The 19,215-nt window shown below is 43.4% G+C and overlaps 1 protein-coding gene across 1 annotated transcript in view; it reads left to right on the top strand.

Moving 5' to 3' along the window:
* The window catches only part of NUP210L (nucleoporin 210 like), an 89,372-nt gene that overhangs the window by 60,887 nt on the left and 9,270 nt on the right, over positions 1–19,215 (top strand). Inside the window, exons 29-36 of the mRNA XM_064593601.1 lie at positions 1,832–1,990; positions 2,899–2,990; positions 4,887–5,061; positions 5,842–6,017; positions 6,826–7,043; positions 9,764–9,900; positions 15,385–15,511; positions 18,142–18,291. Coding sequence (XP_064449671.1) covers positions 1,832–1,990; positions 2,899–2,990; positions 4,887–5,061; positions 5,842–6,017; positions 6,826–7,043; positions 9,764–9,900; positions 15,385–15,511; positions 18,142–18,291 — 1,234 coding nt within the window. The remainder of the gene's footprint in view (positions 1–1,831; positions 1,991–2,898; positions 2,991–4,886; positions 5,062–5,841; positions 6,018–6,825; positions 7,044–9,763; positions 9,901–15,384; positions 15,512–18,141; positions 18,292–19,215) is intronic.

The raw sequence follows: 19,215 nt of genomic DNA, 5'->3' as shown, positions 1-19,215 counted from the left end.
AAACTTTTCCACTATTATTTTATTTGTTATGGTGACCTGTGATTGATCAGTGAGTATGATTCACTGAAAGCTCAGATGACGGTTAGCATTTTTTAGCAATAAAGTATTTTTAATTAAGATATGTACATTGTTTTAGACATAATGCTATTTATTGCAGACCTAATAGACTAATAGTATAGTGTAAACGTAAATTTTATGTGCACTGGAAAACCAGGAAATTCATTTGACTCGCTTTATTGCAACATTTGCTTTACTGTGGTGGTCTGGCGCTGAACCTGCGGTAGCTCTGAGGTGAGCTTATGCTCTGTGATAAGTGAAAATAGTTCTGATGTCGTAATGCACACAGCATTAAGCCTTATTCAGAAACCTGAAAAAGAATTAGAGAGAGGAGGGAGGGAGGCAGGGGATGCTACAGGCTAACTTTACCTTGTTTACAATATTGTTACCGGATGGTCAGTTTGAGAGAACCCACCCAGGGTGGTCTGGGGACAGTGGCAGCCGCCTAGATCCTTAGGAAGAAGGAACCTGCAGCCAAGTTACCCAGTAGGTCACGACTCAGTGCCCACAAGAATAAAGAGTTAGAGGTAGATCTTGGGAGAGAACAGAGAGGTTACAGGAGCTAGAATTAATTAGGTATTTCTGGAGCCAGCTAAAAAGAAAAGAGAAGTCTGAAAAAAGTTACAAAATCTATTTGTAATCCTTCTAAAAATATCCTAGATCTGTAGTCTAGGGAAACTCTGGTGTTTGGGTCTTCTATCTGTTGTGGACTTCCCTGAGCCTGCTTATACTCAGAATTGAGGAGAGGTGGAACTGTACTTAGTTTGGCAGAGTTCTGCACAGGAATTCAGCTCTCTTTCTTGACTAGCAAACAGAGATTGTATGAAATGAGGGGCTGGCATAGGCCTTTAGCATCTGTTCTACTTCTCCCTTCCTCCAATTTTATCTAAAGCCCAACTCTTGTCTCTAGGAAAAGTGATTGAGAGCCATACACAGAGTTTCTCTTCCTGCCTCAGATCCTGCAGGGTGAGCTGAGCCGGCCCCACATGGAGGTCTCCTGCATGTGGTGTCAACACTCAGAGATTCACTTGGATCAAACATATTGTTAAACCACTTGTTCTTTAGCATAAGACTTCCTTCCAGACAATTGATTGAGATCTGCATAAAGGAAATGGGAATTTTTCTGTAGGGGAGGAGGGAAAGGTGATTTTGGAACTTGGGACTCTGGAGTCAAGAGAGCTGGAAGAAAGGTCTTGAAGGCTCTGGACAGCAAAAAGGCAGGAGAAAGAGGGCATGAAATGAGTGCCCCAAAGGTAGGCAGGTGTCTACTCCAACATGTGTCTTAACGTTGGCCCTGCCTTCCCGATGGCCTTATCCAGTCTGGGCCAGAGTGGTGGGGAAGCAGTAAGGAGATGGTCCACTAGGGTGAGCATAGTCCTGAAATAGCTCTCCTTTCTTGTCCTCTTCCTTCCTTGCTACCACTCTGAACTCTAGGGGTAGATTGTCTCACTTCTCCCAACTCAAGTTCTACTCTCTGAAGCCATTTTAGAAACCCCTTTCTTCATTTTCATTCTCCTGTGAACGGATTGACTTCAAGATAACATGAGACTGTCAGGCTTGCCAGAATTAGTTGAGTGCTATACACAGAGCTTACCTGAGGGGTGACTGTGTTGCTGGGAATATGAAAAGAAACAACTATGAAAATAACCCCTGGTACTCTAGTTATTTTATACAGATCTATCTAGCATACATTTTCTTTATCGTAACAACACAGAGGGAAGGGCACAGTGACTATTAATGAGTATTTCTTAATCCATTCCTGACTGTCTTCCAGGTTTTCCTACAGCTCCCAGTAGAAAATAACTTTGCCATGGTTGTCCACACAAAAGCAGCCGGTCGCACCACTATCAAAGTCATTGTCCGCTGTATGAACAGTTCCTCTGGGCAGCTTGAGGGGAATTTGCTGGAACTGTCTGATGAAGTTCAGATCCTGGTAAGGTCCCAAACCTAAATCTTGTTTTTACGTATCAAGGAGAAGAAGGTTATATTCTTTTATCATCCATGGGGAGCTGTGTCTGGATAGAGGTAGAGAAATTGCTAGAGGGAGCCCTAGGATAGGCTCATAGCTTCTAGGTCTTGGTCATTCTTGCTAATTGCATCTATGTAAGTATTGATACTAGAAACCGTAAGAACATGCACTCCCCTCAACTCCCCACACAATAAACACAGGATATGAAACCATAATAACGAAAGAGGGGTTCATTTCTTAGCTGCTCTGCCTAACATAGATACTATGATACCATCCACTGAGGAGATCTAACCCTAACTTCCAGTAAGGTGTAAGAGCCTGAATGGTTGGTTTCTACAGGTGTTCTGAGACTGAAAGCTAACTGGCCCTGTTGTTTTTAGTGTTCAAAAGAAAAATGATCATTTGTGGGGGGCAAATAAGTTTCTCTACCTCTGAATTTAGGACTAATTTTTTTTTCTTTTTCTATCTTTTTCCTTTATTTTGGTTTTGTTTCTCTGATTCAGTGAGGGGTAGAGGAAAGAGCTTTTTACTAGGACTAGCTAATTTATTATTATAAGTTTTTGTTCTCAAATCTCTTTTCAGGTTACCAGAGCTAAAATTAGAAATTTCAAAATTATTTTATACCTAATATCTAAGTGATACAGAGGATGTGGTTGGTCAGTGTAGCTTTGTCAGAAGCAGGGCTAATATTAGATTTGTATTCTATAGAATACCAAGGTGCGTTTTAAGTGTCTGGCTCATTTGGAAAAGAGTGTCGTGGACCCTCAGGCTAAGCTGAAGTGAGGTGGACGTTGATTTGTAGTTGATATGCGAGCAAAGGTCATCGTTTTGTCTTTTCCAGAAATGAGGAAGACATTATTTTCTCACTTTAGGTGTTTGAGAAACTCCAACTGTTCTTTCCAGAGTGCCAGCCTGAGCAAATTCTGATGCCCATGAATTCCCAGCTCAGACTCCACACCAACAGGTGAGGAGAGTGGGGAAGGGCAGGCCAGGTTCCAACCTTACCCTTAGGAATATGGAAAGAACCCTTGCCTTCTAGGTGATTTTTTTTAACCCACAAATAAGTTTTTTTTAGCTGAAGTGAAATTCAGGTTACATAAAATTAACCATTTAAAAAATTTTTTTAAAGATTTTATTTTTTTATTTGACAGAGAGAGACAGCGAGAGAGAGAGAGAGAGAGAGCACAAACAGGGGGAGTGGGAGAGGGAGAAGCACGCTTCCCACTGAGCAGGGAGTCCGATGCGGGGCTCGATCCCAGGACCCTGGGACCATGACCTGAGCCGAAGGCTTAAGTGAGCCACCCAGGTGCCCCCAAATTAACCATTTTAAAGCAGACAATTTAGTGCATCACAGTATTGTGCAACCGTCACCTCTGTCTAGTTCCATCTTCATCACCATCAAAGGAGACTGTACCCATCAGCAGTCACTCCCTGTTCTTCCCTCCTCTCAGCCTCTGGCAACCACTGATCATCTCTCTCTGTGAATTTATTTATTTTTTTTAATTTTTTATTTTTTTTTAAGATTTTATTTATTTATTTGACAGAGAGAGACAGTGAGAGAGGGAACACAAGCAGGCAGAGTAGGAGAGGGAGAAGCAGGCTCCCCACTGAGCAGAGAGCCCGATGCGGGGCTCGATCCCAGGACCCTGGGATCATGACCTGAGCCGAAGGCAGACGCTTAACGACCGAGCCACCCAGGCGCCCCTCTCTCTGTGAATTTAAGTCTTCTGTGTATTTCATTTATTACATGGAATCGTACAACATGTGACCTTTTGTGTTGGCTTCTTTCAGTTCACATGTTTCCTAGGTTCCTTCCCATTATAGCATGTATTAATATTTCATTCCTTTTATTTTTTTTTTAAGATTTTACCTATTTATTTGAGAGAGAGAGAGAGCGAGAGAGCAAGCATGAGTAGGGGGAGGGGCAGAGGGAGAGGGAGAAGCAGCCTCCCCGCTAAGCGTGGAGTCTGACGCGGGGCTCGATCCCAGACCCTGAGATCATGACCTGAGCCACCCAGGTGCTCCTATTTTGTTCCTTTTTTTTTTTTTTTTTTAAAGATCTTATTTATTTGACAGAGAGAGACACAGCGAGAGAGGGAACACAAGCAGGGGGAGTGGGAGAGGGAGAAGCAGGCTTCTCGTGGAGCAGGGAGCCCGGTGCGGGGCTCGATCCCAGGACCCCGGGATCACGACCTGAGCCGAAGGCAGACGCTTAACGACTGAGCCACCCAGGCACCCCTGTTTTGTTCCTTTTAATGACTACTACTCCACAGTATGGATATAACATATTTAGTTTATCCATTCATCTTTTCTTGGACATTTGGGTTATTTTCACCTTTTGGCTGTTGTGAATAATGCTGCTATGAATATTCACACACAACTATTTGTTTGAATATCTGTTTTCAATCCTTTTAGCTGAATATTTTGTTTATTTTTTTTTTTTAAGATTTTATTTATTTATTTGAGAGACAGAGCAGAGAAAGCAGAAGGAGTACGAGTGAGGGTGGAGGGGCAGAGGCAGAGGGAGAAGCAGACTCCCGGCTGAGCAGGGAGCCCGATGTGGGGCTCGATCCCAGGACCCTGGGATCATGACCTGAGCCAAAGGCAGACCCTTAACCAACTGAGCCACCCAGGCGCCCCCAAGCTGAATGATTTTTTAATGATAAATATGTGATGGGATGTGATTTTTAAAGAGATAGGCATAATCCAAAGGCAGACTTTTACTTGAGGAACAAATAAGCACACAACATGGAGAATGGCAAGTAGTTTCCTGAGTAAGTCTCTAACAGTAATCCTGGCAATATCCTCTCTTTCTGGTCAGAGCCCCCAAGAGATGCCACTTGTTCCATTTGTTCCCTAGGGAAGGGGCCGCCTTTGTGAGTTCCCGTGTTCTCAAGTGTTTCCCTAATTCATCTGTCATCGAGGAGGATGGCGAAGGGCTCCTGAAAGCTGGTTCCATTGCAGGTACTGCTGTGTTGGAAGTCACTTCTATAGAACCTTTTGGAGTCAACCAAACAACCATAACTGGAGTTCAGGTGAGTTCAGGAACTTACTCAAAAAAATAAAAGGAATACCATGGCCTGAAGAGGCAGATTTCCTGGTTTAAGAACTAGGAACTTCCCTGGAGGTCAGAACGAACTGTAAGATAAGAGGACAATCTTGACATGGGTATAAGCCATCAAAAGTGGCCTTTAGAAGCCTTGTTATAAGAGGGATTAGCCTTAAATTGGTACACTTCTGAGTAGTGTTGGCAAAAGGGTGTGGGAGAGGGTAGAACTATTGCTATCAAAATTAGGCTTTGTTATTAGAATTAAAAAATTTAGTCTAACATGGGGCGCCTGGGTGGCACATTCAATTAAGCATCCAACTCTTGGTTTCAGCTCAGGTCATGATCTCAGGGTTGTGAGATCGAGCCCTGTGTCCAGCTCCACGCTGGGCATGGAGTCTGCTTGAGATTCTCTCTCTCCATGGGGCACCTGAGTGGCTCAGTCAGTTGAGTGTCTGCCTTTGGCTCAGGTCATGGTCCCAGGGTCTTGGGATTGAGTCCTGCATTGGGCTCCCTGCTCAGCGGAGGGCCTGCTTCTCCCTCTCCCTCTGCCCCTCCTCTGTTCATCTACGCGCACGCTCTCTCAAGTAAATAAATAAAATCTTAAAAAGAAAGCTCCAACTTCTCTCCACATTCTCTTAGCTTTAGTAATTCAGGAGCCATTTACTGTACTGTCATATTTCTTACTCAGCTCTGATTTAAGTCATCTCAGGTCAGGACTCCAGAATCTATGGCAGCTCCTCTCCAATGGCCCTTCTCCTGCCCACAGGTGGCGCCAGTGACATATGTGCGGATGAGCAGCCAACCCAAGCTGTATGCAGCCCACGGGAGGACTCTGCCCGCCTTTCCTGTGGGCATGTCTCTCACCTTCATTGTCCAGTTTTATAACAGCATTGGAGAGAAATTCCACACACACAACACCCAGCTTCATCTGGCTCTGAACAGGTGTGGAATCAAAGGAATGATGTCTATATTGTGGTAGAAATTGTGCAGATAGGCTAGGGTTATCCAGTAAATGCCTCTCAATGTTCTCTACTCGGAATCTGATCTTTACTTTTTTTCATTAGGATGGGAAACACCAGAATGGTGCTAGTTGTTTAATGAAGAAGAATTTCAGGGTGTCTTCAATCTGTCAAGCCCTAGTTCACAGAAAGCCCCCATAGGGAGCTGGTAGGAGTATTATTATCAAAAAGCTGTACTGGGGTGCCTGGTTGGCTTAGGCGGTTAAGCATCCAACTCTTGATCTCAGCTCAGGTCTTGATCTCAGGGTTGTGAGTTCAAGCCACGCTGGGCGTGGAGCCTACTTAAAAAAAAAAAAAAGCTGTACTGGAAAACAAATTTTTAATTAAAAAAAGTGGGGGGGGGGGCGCCTGGGTGGCTCAGTTGGTTAAGCGACTGCCTTCGGCTCAGGTCATGATCCTGGAGTCCCGGGATCGAGTCCCGCATCGGGCTCCCTGCTCGGCAGGGAGTCTGCTTCTCCCTCTGACCCTCCTCCCTCTCATGCTCTCTGTCTCAAATAAATAAATAAAATCTTTAAAAAAAAAAAAAAAAAGTGGGGGGGTCTTACTGGGTACTCTGTATATAAAGGTAATAGACCTGACCCTTGGCCACTTGTTGCTTGCCCTCCACCATAGAATTCCTTCTGAACCTTCGAGCTGTTGAATAGAAAATGCTGTGATCAGCTCTGCTCCCAGAACTATGTCCTAACAGTGAACTTTCAGAGATGACCTGCTACTTTCTTATCTCCTTTCAGAGATGACCTGCTACTTATTGGGCCAGGGAATAGGAACTATACTTACGTGGCCCAGGCAGTGAACACAGGAGTGACGCTTTTGGGAATCTGGGACCAGAGGCACCCAGGTGTGGCAGATTACGTCCCTGTTGCTGTGGAGCATGCCATTGAGCCAGACACCCAGCTCACCTTTGTTGGAGATGTCATCTGCTTCAGGACTCACCTCCTCAACCACAATGGTTTGGATACCTTCCCTTTCTTAACCTCACAGCTGACAGGATGAGAAAGCAACTCATCCCTTAGATAATTTTTTCGAAACGATTTAAAATCTGAAGGCTGGGGCGCCTGGGTGGCTCAGTTGGTTAAGCGACTGCCTTCGGCTCAGGTCATGATCCTGGAGTCCCTGGATCGAGTCCCACATCGGGCTCCCTGCTCGGCGGGGAGCCTGCTTCTCCCTCTGACCCTCCCCCCTCTCATGCTCTCTCTCTATCTCATTCTCTCTCTCAAATAAATAAATAAAATCTTTAAAAAAATAAAAAATAAAAAAATAAAATCTGAGGGCCTAGGGTCACCTGGCCTACTCAGTCAGAGCATGGGATTCTTGATATCGGGGTTGTAGGTCCAAGCCCCATGTTGGGTGTACAGATTATTTAAAAAAATAAAATACTTGGGCACCTGGGTGGCTCAGTAGGTTAAGCTACTGCCTTTGGCTCAGGTCATGATCCCAGGGTCCCACATCAGGCTCCCTGCTCACCAGGGAGTCTGCTTCTCCCTCTGACCCTCACCCTTCTCGTGCTCTCTCTCTCTCTGAAACAAATAAATAAAATCTTTAAAAAAAAAAAAGTTTCGGGGCGCCTGGGTGGCTCAGTCGTTAAGCGTCTGCCTTTGGCTCAGGTCATGATCCCAGGGTCCTGGGATCGAGCCCCGCATCGGGCTCCCTGCTCCGCGGGAAGCCTGCTTCTCCCTCTCCCATTCCCCCTGCTTGTTGTATTCCCTCTCTCGCTGTGTCTCTCTGTGTCAAATAAATAAATAAAATCTTTAAAAAAAAAAAAAACGTTTCAAGAGGAGAAGGAAAATCAACTCTAAAAAAAATTTTTTTTAAAGATTTTTTTTTTTTTAAAGATTTTTATTTATTTATTTGAGAGAGAGAATGAGAGACAGAGCGCACAAGAGGGAAGAGGGTCAGAGGGAGAAGCAGACCCCTTGCTGAGCAGGGAGCCTGATGCAGGACTCGATCCCGGGACTCCAGGATCATGACCTGAGCCGAAGGCAGTCGCTTAACCAACTGAGCCACCCAGGCGCCCTTTTTAAAGATTATTTAAGAGAGTGTAGTGGGGGGAGGGGCAGAGGGAGAGAGAGAATCAAATTGCAGACACCCTGCTGAGCCCAGAGTCTGAGGGTGGGGCTTGATCCCAGGACCCTGAGATCATGACCTGAGCCAAAATCAAGAATTGGATGCTTAACCAACTGAGCCACCCAGGTGCCTCCAAAAATAAAATCTTAAAAAAGAAAAAAATCTTGAAGGCCTCTCTAGGAATATTGATCACTCATCTCCTGATCGCATAGCTCACTGTATTATGTAGGTGGTGTGGGTACCTTATTCCCAGCTTCTGAAGGAGGGTAATTGATAAATTGAACAACAGTAAAGAATGAAGGAAAATGCAGTAAAGCTTTAGTTCTAGGAACCAATTGTGAGTACACTGTTTTGTGAAGGACATCTGAAGGCCTAACTCTTAAATATATCATCCCCGTAATAAGGTTTGGCCTTGTACTGGGCTAAACTATACTCTTGATCAGCAAAGCATTTCTGCCCTAGGAAGTACTACTGAGTGCAAGGACATCAGTCTTTGGTTAAGAAATGAGTATTAATTCTCTGGGTTTACAGAAGGCATATTCCAAAACAGTGTACCCTGCCTGGGTGCGTGCATCCAAATAATCCATCCAAGTAGGATTGGATGGGGGTGGTATGTGGCTCTGTGACCTCTTCTGGGAACTGGATCCATGTGTCTGGGTATAGTGATGTGACGTGGGGCCAGATTCGATATATTTAGGGCTTGATTCAGAGGGAGTCCACTCAGCTCAGGTCAGATCCCCAAATCCTGTAACGACTGATTTGTAAGCAACCACCACTAACTCACCTTATTCAGACTCTGTATCAGTAGACCATTCAAGCATACAGATATCTCTTCCTAGGAGGAACATCCAGCTTTGGAGATAACTTTATTTTCTGAATATCAGGCTCCCCTTTATATACCATCATACCCACAAAATAAAACAAGGATTACTGACCTTCAGATCTGGATTTGGACCCAGGGACCCAGGGCCATTGAGCTAGACCTGCTTTAGGGTTGACAGAGTTACAATCTTATGATTGTTAATCTCTTGTCAGTGAAAGAACACTGTTACTTGACTCTTCTGCTAGATTTTGTCAGGACTGTACTTCTATCTTCCATTCTGGAATACTTGGACATCCTAAATCTATACCACTTTGAATGAGGAAGCAAAAGGACCAAATGCCAGGATCAGTACTCTAACCTAAATTCAAGGTAGCATTCCTCTGCCACCTTGAGACTTAAGCCAAAGCAAACAAACCTTCTCTCCTACCAGCTGTCACCTTCTCACAGTCTTCTGCTGATATCCATTAGTAGCTGAAAGAGAGTTATCCCTGTGTTAAAAAGAGTTTTTCCTTTTCCCTAAGAACAGTTATATTCTCCAACTAAGTAGCTCCTTCTGTGATTCTGAAGGTCAGTAATCCTTGTTTTATTTTGTGGGTATGATGGTATATAAAGGGGAGCCTGATATTCAGAAAATAAAGTTATCTTCAAAGCTGGATGTTCCTTCTAGGAAGAGATATCTGTATGCTTGAATGGTCTACTGATACAGAGTCTGAATAAGGTTAGAGTGACCATCCATTTAGATCAGAGGTTGTGACCAAGTGCCTTCTCTTGTCTTTTCTTAGGTGAACCTGGGATATGGATGATTTCTGCTGACAACATTCTACAGACAGACACTGGCACTGGAGTGGGAGTGGCCAGGAGTCCAGGAATAACAACAGTTTTTCATGACATCCCAGGAGTGGTGAAAACATATCGAGAGGTAACCCTAATGAGGCCAGGGTGACTATTTCCATATTTGGGGATATGCATATAGAATACACATCCCAGGAAAAGAAATCTACTGACATGTCAGATATAAAGCCAGCCAGCAAACTTTGGAACACAAAGCTAAACAGTGATTAGGATTTTTAACCAGAAGGAAAAATAAATAAATAAATAAGGGGCGCCTGGGTGGCTTAGTCATTAAGCATCTGCCTTCGGCCTGGGTCATAATCTCAGGGTCCTGGGATCGAGCCCTGCTTCGGGCTCCCTGCTCGGCGGGAAGCCTGCTTCTCCCTCTTACACTGCTTCTCCCCGCTGCTCGCTCGCTCTCTCCTCAAAAAAAAAAAAGTTTCAGAAGGATGACTAGTGTGATTTATACTTTAAAATATCACTGTGGGGGAGGTGGGGCGAGAAAAAATAAAAATAAAAAATAAAATATCACTGTGGTGGAGCGCCTGAGTGGCTCAGTCAGTTCAGCGATTTGGCTCAGGTCATGATCTCAGGGTTGTGAGACTGAGCCCCATGTCGGGCTCTGTGCTCAGTAGGGAGTCAGCTTGAGATTCTCTCTCTCCCTCTGCCCCTCCCCGCTCAAATAAATAAATAAATAAATCTTTTAAAATATATTTTAATTATGTATTGGGGTATAGTCATACACATGTATCCTGTTCAGCTGCACATGATTTTTAAAACAACAACATCAGGGGCGTCTGGGTAGCTCGGTCGGTTGGGCATCCGCCTTTGGCTCGGGTCACGATCTCAGGGTCCTGGGATCGAGGCCCCGCATTGTTCTCGCTGCTTGGCAGGGAGTCTGCTTCTCTCTCTCCCTCTGCCCCTCCCCCTGGCTCGTGCACTGTCTCTCTCTCTCTCAAATAAATAAATAGAATCTTTAAAAATAAATTTAAAAATAAATAAAAAATAAATAAAACAGTGCCAACCCCCCCAAACGTGGTGGTACCAGACCGTAGGGGCAAGGGTTGAAGCTGGGAAACTGCTCTCGCAGCGATCCAGGTGAGATATGGTGGGGACCGGGGCCCAGGCTGCTAACAGAGGAGGCGGGGAGAAGCTGGTCAGAGTCTAGTGCACTTTACAGGTGGAGCCAATAGAATTTCGTGGCAGATTATATTAAGTCTGAGAGAAACAAGAATGACTTGAAGTTTAAAAAAAAAAAAATGACTTCAGGGTTTTGACTCAATAACTAAAAGGACAGAATTGCCATCATTTGAGGGGCGCCTGCCTGGGTGGTGCAGTAGGTTAAGCATCTGACTGGATTTCAGCTCAGATCGTGATCCCAGGGTCCTGAGATCGAGCCCTGCGTCTGGCACCATGCTCAGCGTGGAGTCTGCTTGTCCCTCTCTCTCTGCTCCTCCCTCCCAGGCGTGCTCACTCTCTCTCTCTCTCATAAATAAATAAAATCTTAAAAAAAGAAAAGCTACATGGCTGAGTGCTAAGCTGCTGAGTGTGGTTCCCAAGGAAGAGGCCTGGGGTGCACGCTGCCTCTGTAAATGGCTTGCTGCAAAACAAATGCTGAATGCTGTTTTTACTTTTTACCTTTTTTTGTAAAAGTAAAAATCTTCTTTGGATTTCTTTTCCTTAGGGAAACCACTTATTAATGTCTTTCATAAAAGTGATGAGGCTTAATGCAAATTTTTGAAAAGTGGAGGGATCCCTGTATTTCAAGGAGGGAGGGAGTGATCGGCCATGTCAGATGTTACTGATAGGTAAGCTGAAAACAAAGACTAACGGGTTCGCAGTACAGAGTGGTTACTTTGATGAGTGGCTTCAGTGCAGTGATGGGAGTGGAAGTCTGGAGAATTGAAAGGACGTGTGGATGGTGGGCGTAAGACAGCTCTGTGAGGAACTGGAGTCAAATTTTTGTTTTGTTGATCATTTTTTGAGATGGGAGAAAAAATGATTTAGGAATGATTTAGTAGAGAAGGGAAAATGTGATGTAGGAGTAGGGAGAATTGCTGAAGCAACATCCTTTAGTAGGTGAAATGGTTGAACAAGTGAAGGATTGGCTTGATGAAGCCTTTTCTCTTTCCCCTTAAATACATGTTGGGTCTCCCTCCTCTGTTTGTTCCTCTTTTCATTACTCAAATGTAACAGCTATCGTTTGTTGAGCATCTACTATGGGCTTGGCATTTTGCATCTGTTTTTTGTGGGGATTTTTTGTTTTTTAAAGATTTATTTATTTATTTATTTATTAAAATAAATTGAACTGAGATAGTACTCAATCATTACCCATTTTTTTTTAAGATTTATTTTCTGACAGAGAGAAACACAGCGAGAGAGGGAACACAAGCAGGGGGAGTGGGAGAGAGAAGCAGGCTTCCCGCCGAGCAGGGAGCCTGGTGCAGGGCTCGATCCCAAGACCCTGAGATCATGACCTGAGCCGAAGGCAGATGCTTAATGACTAAGCCACCCAGGCGCCCCTGCATCTGTTCTTTTAAATTTTGATTTTACATCCAGTATAACTCACTTTTAATCTTCACAACCCTGCAAAGTATTATCCCAATTTTATAGATGAGTAAATTGCCCAGTATGTGCCCATATGGTATCTGGTGCCTTATTATAAGGAATTCACAGTCTAGTGGTGACGGAAATAATTACATGTAGACAGTTTAAATAACTACAACATAAATGGCCATTGCTTTACAAGTGACATGTCAGAAGTGCTCCTGGAGTCCAGACATGCCTGGGGGAGGCATGTGACTGGATGTACAGCTTAAAAAAAAACTTAGGGGGAGGAGGATGCCTGGGTGGCTCAACAGGTTAAACGTCTGCCTTCAGTTCAGGTCATGATTTCAAGGTCCTGGGATCAAAGCCCATTATCGGGCTCCCTGCCCAGTGGGGAGTCTGCTTCTCTCTGCTCTCCTGCCCCTCTCCCTGCTCATGCTCTCTCTCTCTCAAATAAATAAATAAAATCTTAAAAAAAAAAAAAAAAAGAATACAGAAGAGGGGCACCTGCGTGGCTCAGTCAGTTAAGCGTTTGACTCTTGATTTTGGCTTGGGTCGTAATCTCAGGGTTGTGGGACTGAGTTCTGAGTCAGGCTCTGTACTCAGCGCAGAGTCTGCTTCTCGCCCTCTCCCTCTGCTCCTCCCCCACTCCTGAATTCTCTCTCAAAGAGGTAGATAAGTCTTTTAAAAAAAAATACAGAAGAAAGAAAGTCACTTAATTCTGCTTAGACATTAAGGCTAAATTTTCTAGAAGTGACATTTAAACTGAATCTTGAGATCTGAGTCATGGCACACACAAAAATAGTCTTGGGGCGCCTGGGTGGCTTAGTTGGTTAAGCGACTGCCTTCTGCTCAGGTCATGATCTCCGGGTCCTGGGATTGAGCCCCGCATTGGGCTCCCTGCTCAGTGGAGAGCCTGCTTCTCCCTCTGCCTCTGTGGCTCCCCCTGCTTGTGTTTGCTCTCTGTTTAAATAAATAAAATCCTTTTAAAAAAATAAAATAAGGGCGCCTGGGTGGCTCAGTTGGTTAAGCGACTGCCTTCGGCTCAGGTCATGATCCTGGAGTCCCGGGATCGAGTCCCACATCGGGCTCCCTGCTTAGCGGGGAGTCTGCTTCTCCCTCTGACCCTCTTCCCTCTCTCGTGCTCTCTGTCTCTCATTCTCTCTCTCTCAAATAAATAAATAAAATAAAATAAGTCTTGAGGATTAGGAATTTGGCAGATAAAATAGAAGGCATTTAATTATTTTTTTAAGATTTATTTGAGAGAGAAAGCACACATGAGTTGGGGAGGGGGAGAGGGAGAGAGAGAATCTCAAGCAGACTCCCCACCAAGCGCAGAGGTGGTCTTGGGGTTCAATCTCACAACCCCGAGATCACAATCCTGAGATCATGACCTGAGCCAAAACCAAGAGTCAGGTGCTTAACCGACTGAGCCACTCAAGCGCCCCAAAAAGAGAAGGCATTTTAGACTAAAGGCATAGATGTGCAAAGCCAAATAAAAGTAGGTGTTGCTTGAAGACCAATGAATAAATCAGGGTGGCTTCAGCAAAAGTTTATAAAGGTACAAAGGGAAAATTAGATAACATCTAAAGAGAACTTGTATGGTGAGCAGACAAAAGGGCTGGGGACAGAGGCAGCATGAGAAGACAACTTGAGGAGTTTGAGAAGGGTTTCAGTGCTAGGAAAGCAAAGAGAAAGGGGGTGACGAGGGAGGAACTGCTCTGTGCTGTCAGAGGCTCCAGAGATGTCAAAAGGTCGTATCCTAGTTTGTGTACTTTGTAAAATAATCATTTAATCACTAACTAGCAGTCCCTCATTGAGGCCTCTTCTGTGTCAGCCCTGTGCCAGACTGGAAACACAAAGATGAAAAAGACAAAACTCCTTCCCTTACTAAGAATTTAATGTCACTAACTTGGTTTCAAGGTTCTTGAATATTTGAAAAAAAAAACAAAAACCAAAAATTTGTGGTAGTACTGAGGAGACTGTATTATAATACAATATACATTTAATGTAATTACATAGTGTCACTAATAATGACATAATGATATAATGACAAGATAATATACATTTAAGTTAATATTTGGGGGAGAGGGCCATCATTATTTTCTCTCATTGTAATCATTAAGCACTTGCCTTAAATACAAGGCACAGTACAGCATATACAAAGATAAATTAGGGTTCTCAGTTGAAGAACTTAGATTCTAATAGGAGTGATTTTTTTTTTTTTTTTTTTTTTTTTTTAAAGATTTTATTTATTTATTCATGAGAGACAGAGAGAGAGAGAGAGAGAGAGAGGCAGAGGGCGAAGCCGGCTCCCAAGGAGCAGGGAGCCCGATGCGGGACTCGATCTCAGGACCCTGAGATCATGACCTGAGCCGAAGGCAGACGCTTAACCATCTGAGCCACCCAGGCGCCCTAATAGGAGTGATTTTTAACAAAAATAAAAATACCTACAGTACAAGACAGAACATTACAAATATATTGAGAGAAACAAACTACTTTGAAGTTTCAGAAAGGGCTGAGATTATATGAAACTAAAGAAAGTTGCAGTTGTCTTTAAAGGCATTTTTTTTTTTTTTTAAGATTTTATTTATTTATTCGACAGAGATAGTGAGAGCAGGAACACAAGCAGGGGGAGTGGGAGAGGGAGAAGCAGGCTTCCCGCTGAGCAGAGAGCCTGACGCAGGGCTCGATCCCAGGACTCTGGGATCCTGACCTGAGCCGAAGGCAGACGCTTAACAACTGAGCCACCCAGGCGCCCCCTAAAGGCATTTTAATAGGGAGTCATCCAAAGGGAAGATGTCAAACAGAATAATGGACAAAGACCTCCTTTTAGGAAAAAAAAGTTATTTTCTTCTCAAAGGTAAACAGGTTTTGTGGTTCTTAAATATGTGATGAAGTAGAAGGGCAGTTTGCACTTGTGTGAAATGGATGCTTTTGGTTGAATAAGTTATGAAGGGTAGAGATGGAGAGAACAATATTTTCTAAGAACTTAGGTACAGATTTTCCTTTGGTTTGCTGACAGGTGGTGGTCAATGCATCATCAAGATTAACACTCAGTTATGACCTCAAGACCTACCTCACCAATACCCCCAATTCAACTGTGTTCAAGCTCTTCATCACCACTGGCAGAAATGGTGCTAATCTTAAAGGTCAGGAGTTTCTTTATAGGTCTGGGTGATTGTTGCCATCATTCCCATCTTCGTTCAACTCATTTACCCCTTAGACTAGCAATCCATATTTCCTTTTATTTCAAAATTGACTCCACCTTTAACAAATAAATCATTGACAGCTATGACCTCACAAATGATTGGATACCAGGTTTTGATATGGGCTAAACCTAGTCACTGTTGTTTTTCTAGTTATAACCTTGCCTGAGAGGTGGCCTAAACCAGGGATTTCCAAATATGGCTGATTTTCAAGGTTACCCAAGGAAATTTTTAAAAAATATGGTCTTAGGCTCCATCCAAATAGTTAATAAGTTTGGGATAAGGCCTAAGATCCAACTCTTTTCCACCTTCCCTAGATTTAAGAATTGCTGGACTAGGCGACATCTTAAGTGTTATTTGCTCAGCAAATTTATTTTGTATGTTTTTTTGTTCTGTACTGGGCTATAATTTACTGTCAATAAAAGGTGCGGGGGGGGTGCCTAGCTGGCTCAGAGGAGCATGAGATTCTTGATCTCAGGGTCATGAGTTCAAGCCCCACATTTTGCATAGATTACTTTTAAAAAATAATAAAATATTTTTAGAATTTTTAAAAAGTGGGGGAGAAAAGAAAACTAAAATACAAGAAATTCCTAATAGATTCTAGGTGCTATGTTAGCAGTTTTTATATATTTTATCTCATTTAACAATCTTTTTTTTTTTTTTTTTTTAAGTAGGCTCCAGGCCCAGTACCCAACATGGGGCTTGAACTCACAACCCTGAGATCCAGATCTGAGCTGAGATCAAGAGTCGGACGTTTAACCGACTGAGCCACCCAGGCACCCCTCATTTAACAATCATATATAGTAATTATCATCATTTTAAAAATGAGAAATACTGAATCTGAGGGCAAGTAACATGTACAAGGTAACAACTAGTTAGTGGCAGAATTGGTAGATCTGTCCCACTCCAAAGTCCACATAAATTCTTTCATTCTTTTTTTTTTTTTTGTCAAGAGAACATGCAAAAAACCAAGAAGTTCAAAATATAATTACTGTCTATAAAATTTAAAGTCTAATTGCCCTTTTTGTCCTTCAATTTTTAAGCACTTATTTTCTTTTCACATTAGATACTTAATTTTATCATAAGTATAATCTAAGTATATATAAATATTTGATTTTTAAAGTTTTCCAGGTTCTTTTACAAAGTACTAAATATTTACAACATACTCGTTGTCTGCCTTATGATTTACAGATTGCAATTTTTTCCCCCAAGAATCTTTCTAAAACCACAACTTATTTTATTATGAAACCTCATGAAACAACTCCTTTGATATTGCTGATAAGTCTCCAAAAGATGAAAATGGTCACCAGACTACTGGCAGCTGAGAAAGAACTTCAGCAAACTGAGACCATTAAGAAACTGTGCAGGGGAAAATCTTGTTAACAGGACACCAGTTCCTGTTTAATCTAGAATGCCATCCATTGCAGCTATCCATTTCTTGTTGGCTGTGTGGCTCCTGTTTAAGATACCATTTGTAATAAAATTCTAGAGATCTCTAATTTGAATCACACTGCCATCGGTTATGGAAAATGAAACTTCCTAGACTGAAAAGATACCTCCCAACTGTAATAGCTGTCCAGTTTCCCTGGAATCTGTCTCATTCCCACTGATGAATTCCAAAAACTTTTGAAAGAGGACCCCAACTACGATATTGATAATGGAAGCCCCGCTATAGTAATAGGGTCTTAGACTGTTCTTTCATCTTTTTTTTTTCTATTTTTTTTTTTTTTTTTTTTTAAAGATTTTATTTATTTATTTGAGAGAGAGAGTGAGAGAGAGAAAGAGCACAAGAGGGGGGAGCAGGAGAGGGAGAAGCAGACTCCCCGCCGAGCAGGGAGCCCGATGCGGGACTCGATCCCGGGACTCCAGAATCATGACCTGAGTCGAAGGCAGTCGCTTAACCAACTGAGCCACCCAGGCGCCCTGTTCTTTCATCTTGATTGTAGCAGGAGCCAACAGGGCTGGCCTAATCAGACAGAACTGACCCCTCTTTTTTGCTATTTTTTTTAAGTTTTTATTTAAGTAATTTCTGCACCCATCATGGGGCTCGAACTCACAACCCTGAGATCAAGAATTGGCATGCTCCTCTGACTGAGCCAGCTAGATGCCTCCCCTTCCCCCCCACCTTTTTTTAAGATTTATTTATTTGAGGGGCATCTGAGTGGCTCAGTTGGTTAAGTGTCTCCTTTGGCTCAGGTCATGATCCTGGAGTCCTGGGATGGAGCCCTGTGTCAGGCTCCCTGCTCAGCGGGGAGTGTGCTTGGCCCTCCCCTCTGCTTGTGCTCTCTCTCTCTCTTAAATAAGTAAATAAAATCCTTTAAAAAAAAAAGAGAGATGTATTTATTTGAGAGAGAGAATCTCAAGCAGACTCCCCAGTGAGCGCAGAGCCCAGCATGGGGCTCGGATCTCACAACCTTGGATCATGACCTGAGCCAAAATCAAGAGTCAGATGCTCCACAGACTAAGCCACCCAGGCGCCCTGCCTCTTTTTTTTAAATCAAACTACTGCCTTTATATAAGTCTCCTCTTTTATAAATCTTATGACCGTTATTTATCTCTTTTCTGCTTATTAGGATCCTGTACCCCAAGTCAGGCCTTGGCCATTACAACAATACTTCTTCCTGAGACCCTCGTGCTGTGCCATGTGCAGTTCAGTAATACTTTGCTAGACATCCCAGCAAGCAAAATCTTCCATGTCCATGCAGGTTTCAGCATGGAGAAAGGTGGGTCCCACCAGCTGGGTCTGGTGCCCGTTTCCATCTCTGTAGTTGTCACTTGCTTATTAGATTGCATTTACACTTTCCAGCTTCATCTGCTCTATAACTGTGGAAACTTTCTCAACCAGCATTTTTGTTTAATCTCTGTAATACCCTGTGCTTTTCTATTATAGTCTTCCATTTTCTTTTTTGCTAGTCCCTGTTATCTCTGGGCTTGGATCATCTTTTTAACCCCAGGAAGTAGCAGTGTTTTGAGTGTTTATTGTTGAACTGAAGGATATTCCAAGCAGAATAGCATTAACTAGCATAAAGTAGAAATAGGCATGACATTGGAATTTCATATGAATCACCTAATCTAAAAATGAGAGGATTCATGTCAAACGTAAGGCATAAATAGGATAGTGCTACTGCCCAAGGCCTTCTGCTCCAAGGCTAGGCAGGATGGTGTGAATAATGAGCAGCCACTGAAGGAAGGCTCACTCAGCAAACTGGTGGACACTAAACAGAATGCCTGGTGCCAGGACACGCGCTAGGTGTACACAGGGGAGCAAGACAGGGCTCTTCCTTTTCACCAGTGCTGCGCAGGGTGATCCGTCAGAATAGAGATGCATGGGATGCTGTAGAGGCAGAAAGAGAAGAGGAGCATCTACCTCAAACCTGGGGGTTAGAGTGTGGTTTTACACAGCAAGGCCTGTGGAAGGGTGACTAAGAGTGAGCTAGATGTGAAGAGGCCAGAGGCCAGGACATCCCAGGCAGTTGAGAGCCTGGAGCTCGGTAGGACAGAACGGAGAGGGAAGAGTAGGAGGCAAGAAGGCCAGTGAAGGGGCCACTGCAATAATCCAAGCATGAACTGATGAGGGTCTAGCCCAGAGTAACAGGGAGATACTAAGAGGTGTCAGACATTTCAAAAGATGAGTTAGCAAAATTTGG

This window comes from Mirounga angustirostris, unplaced genomic scaffold (genome assembly GCF_029215605.1).
Source record: "Mirounga angustirostris isolate CCGP_5_RB_7025 unplaced genomic scaffold, mMirAng1.0.hap1 SCAF_6, whole genome shotgun sequence".
NCBI lineage: Eukaryota > Metazoa > Chordata > Mammalia > Carnivora > Phocidae > Mirounga > Mirounga angustirostris.
This window is presented reverse-complemented; position numbering and strand designations above follow the sequence as displayed.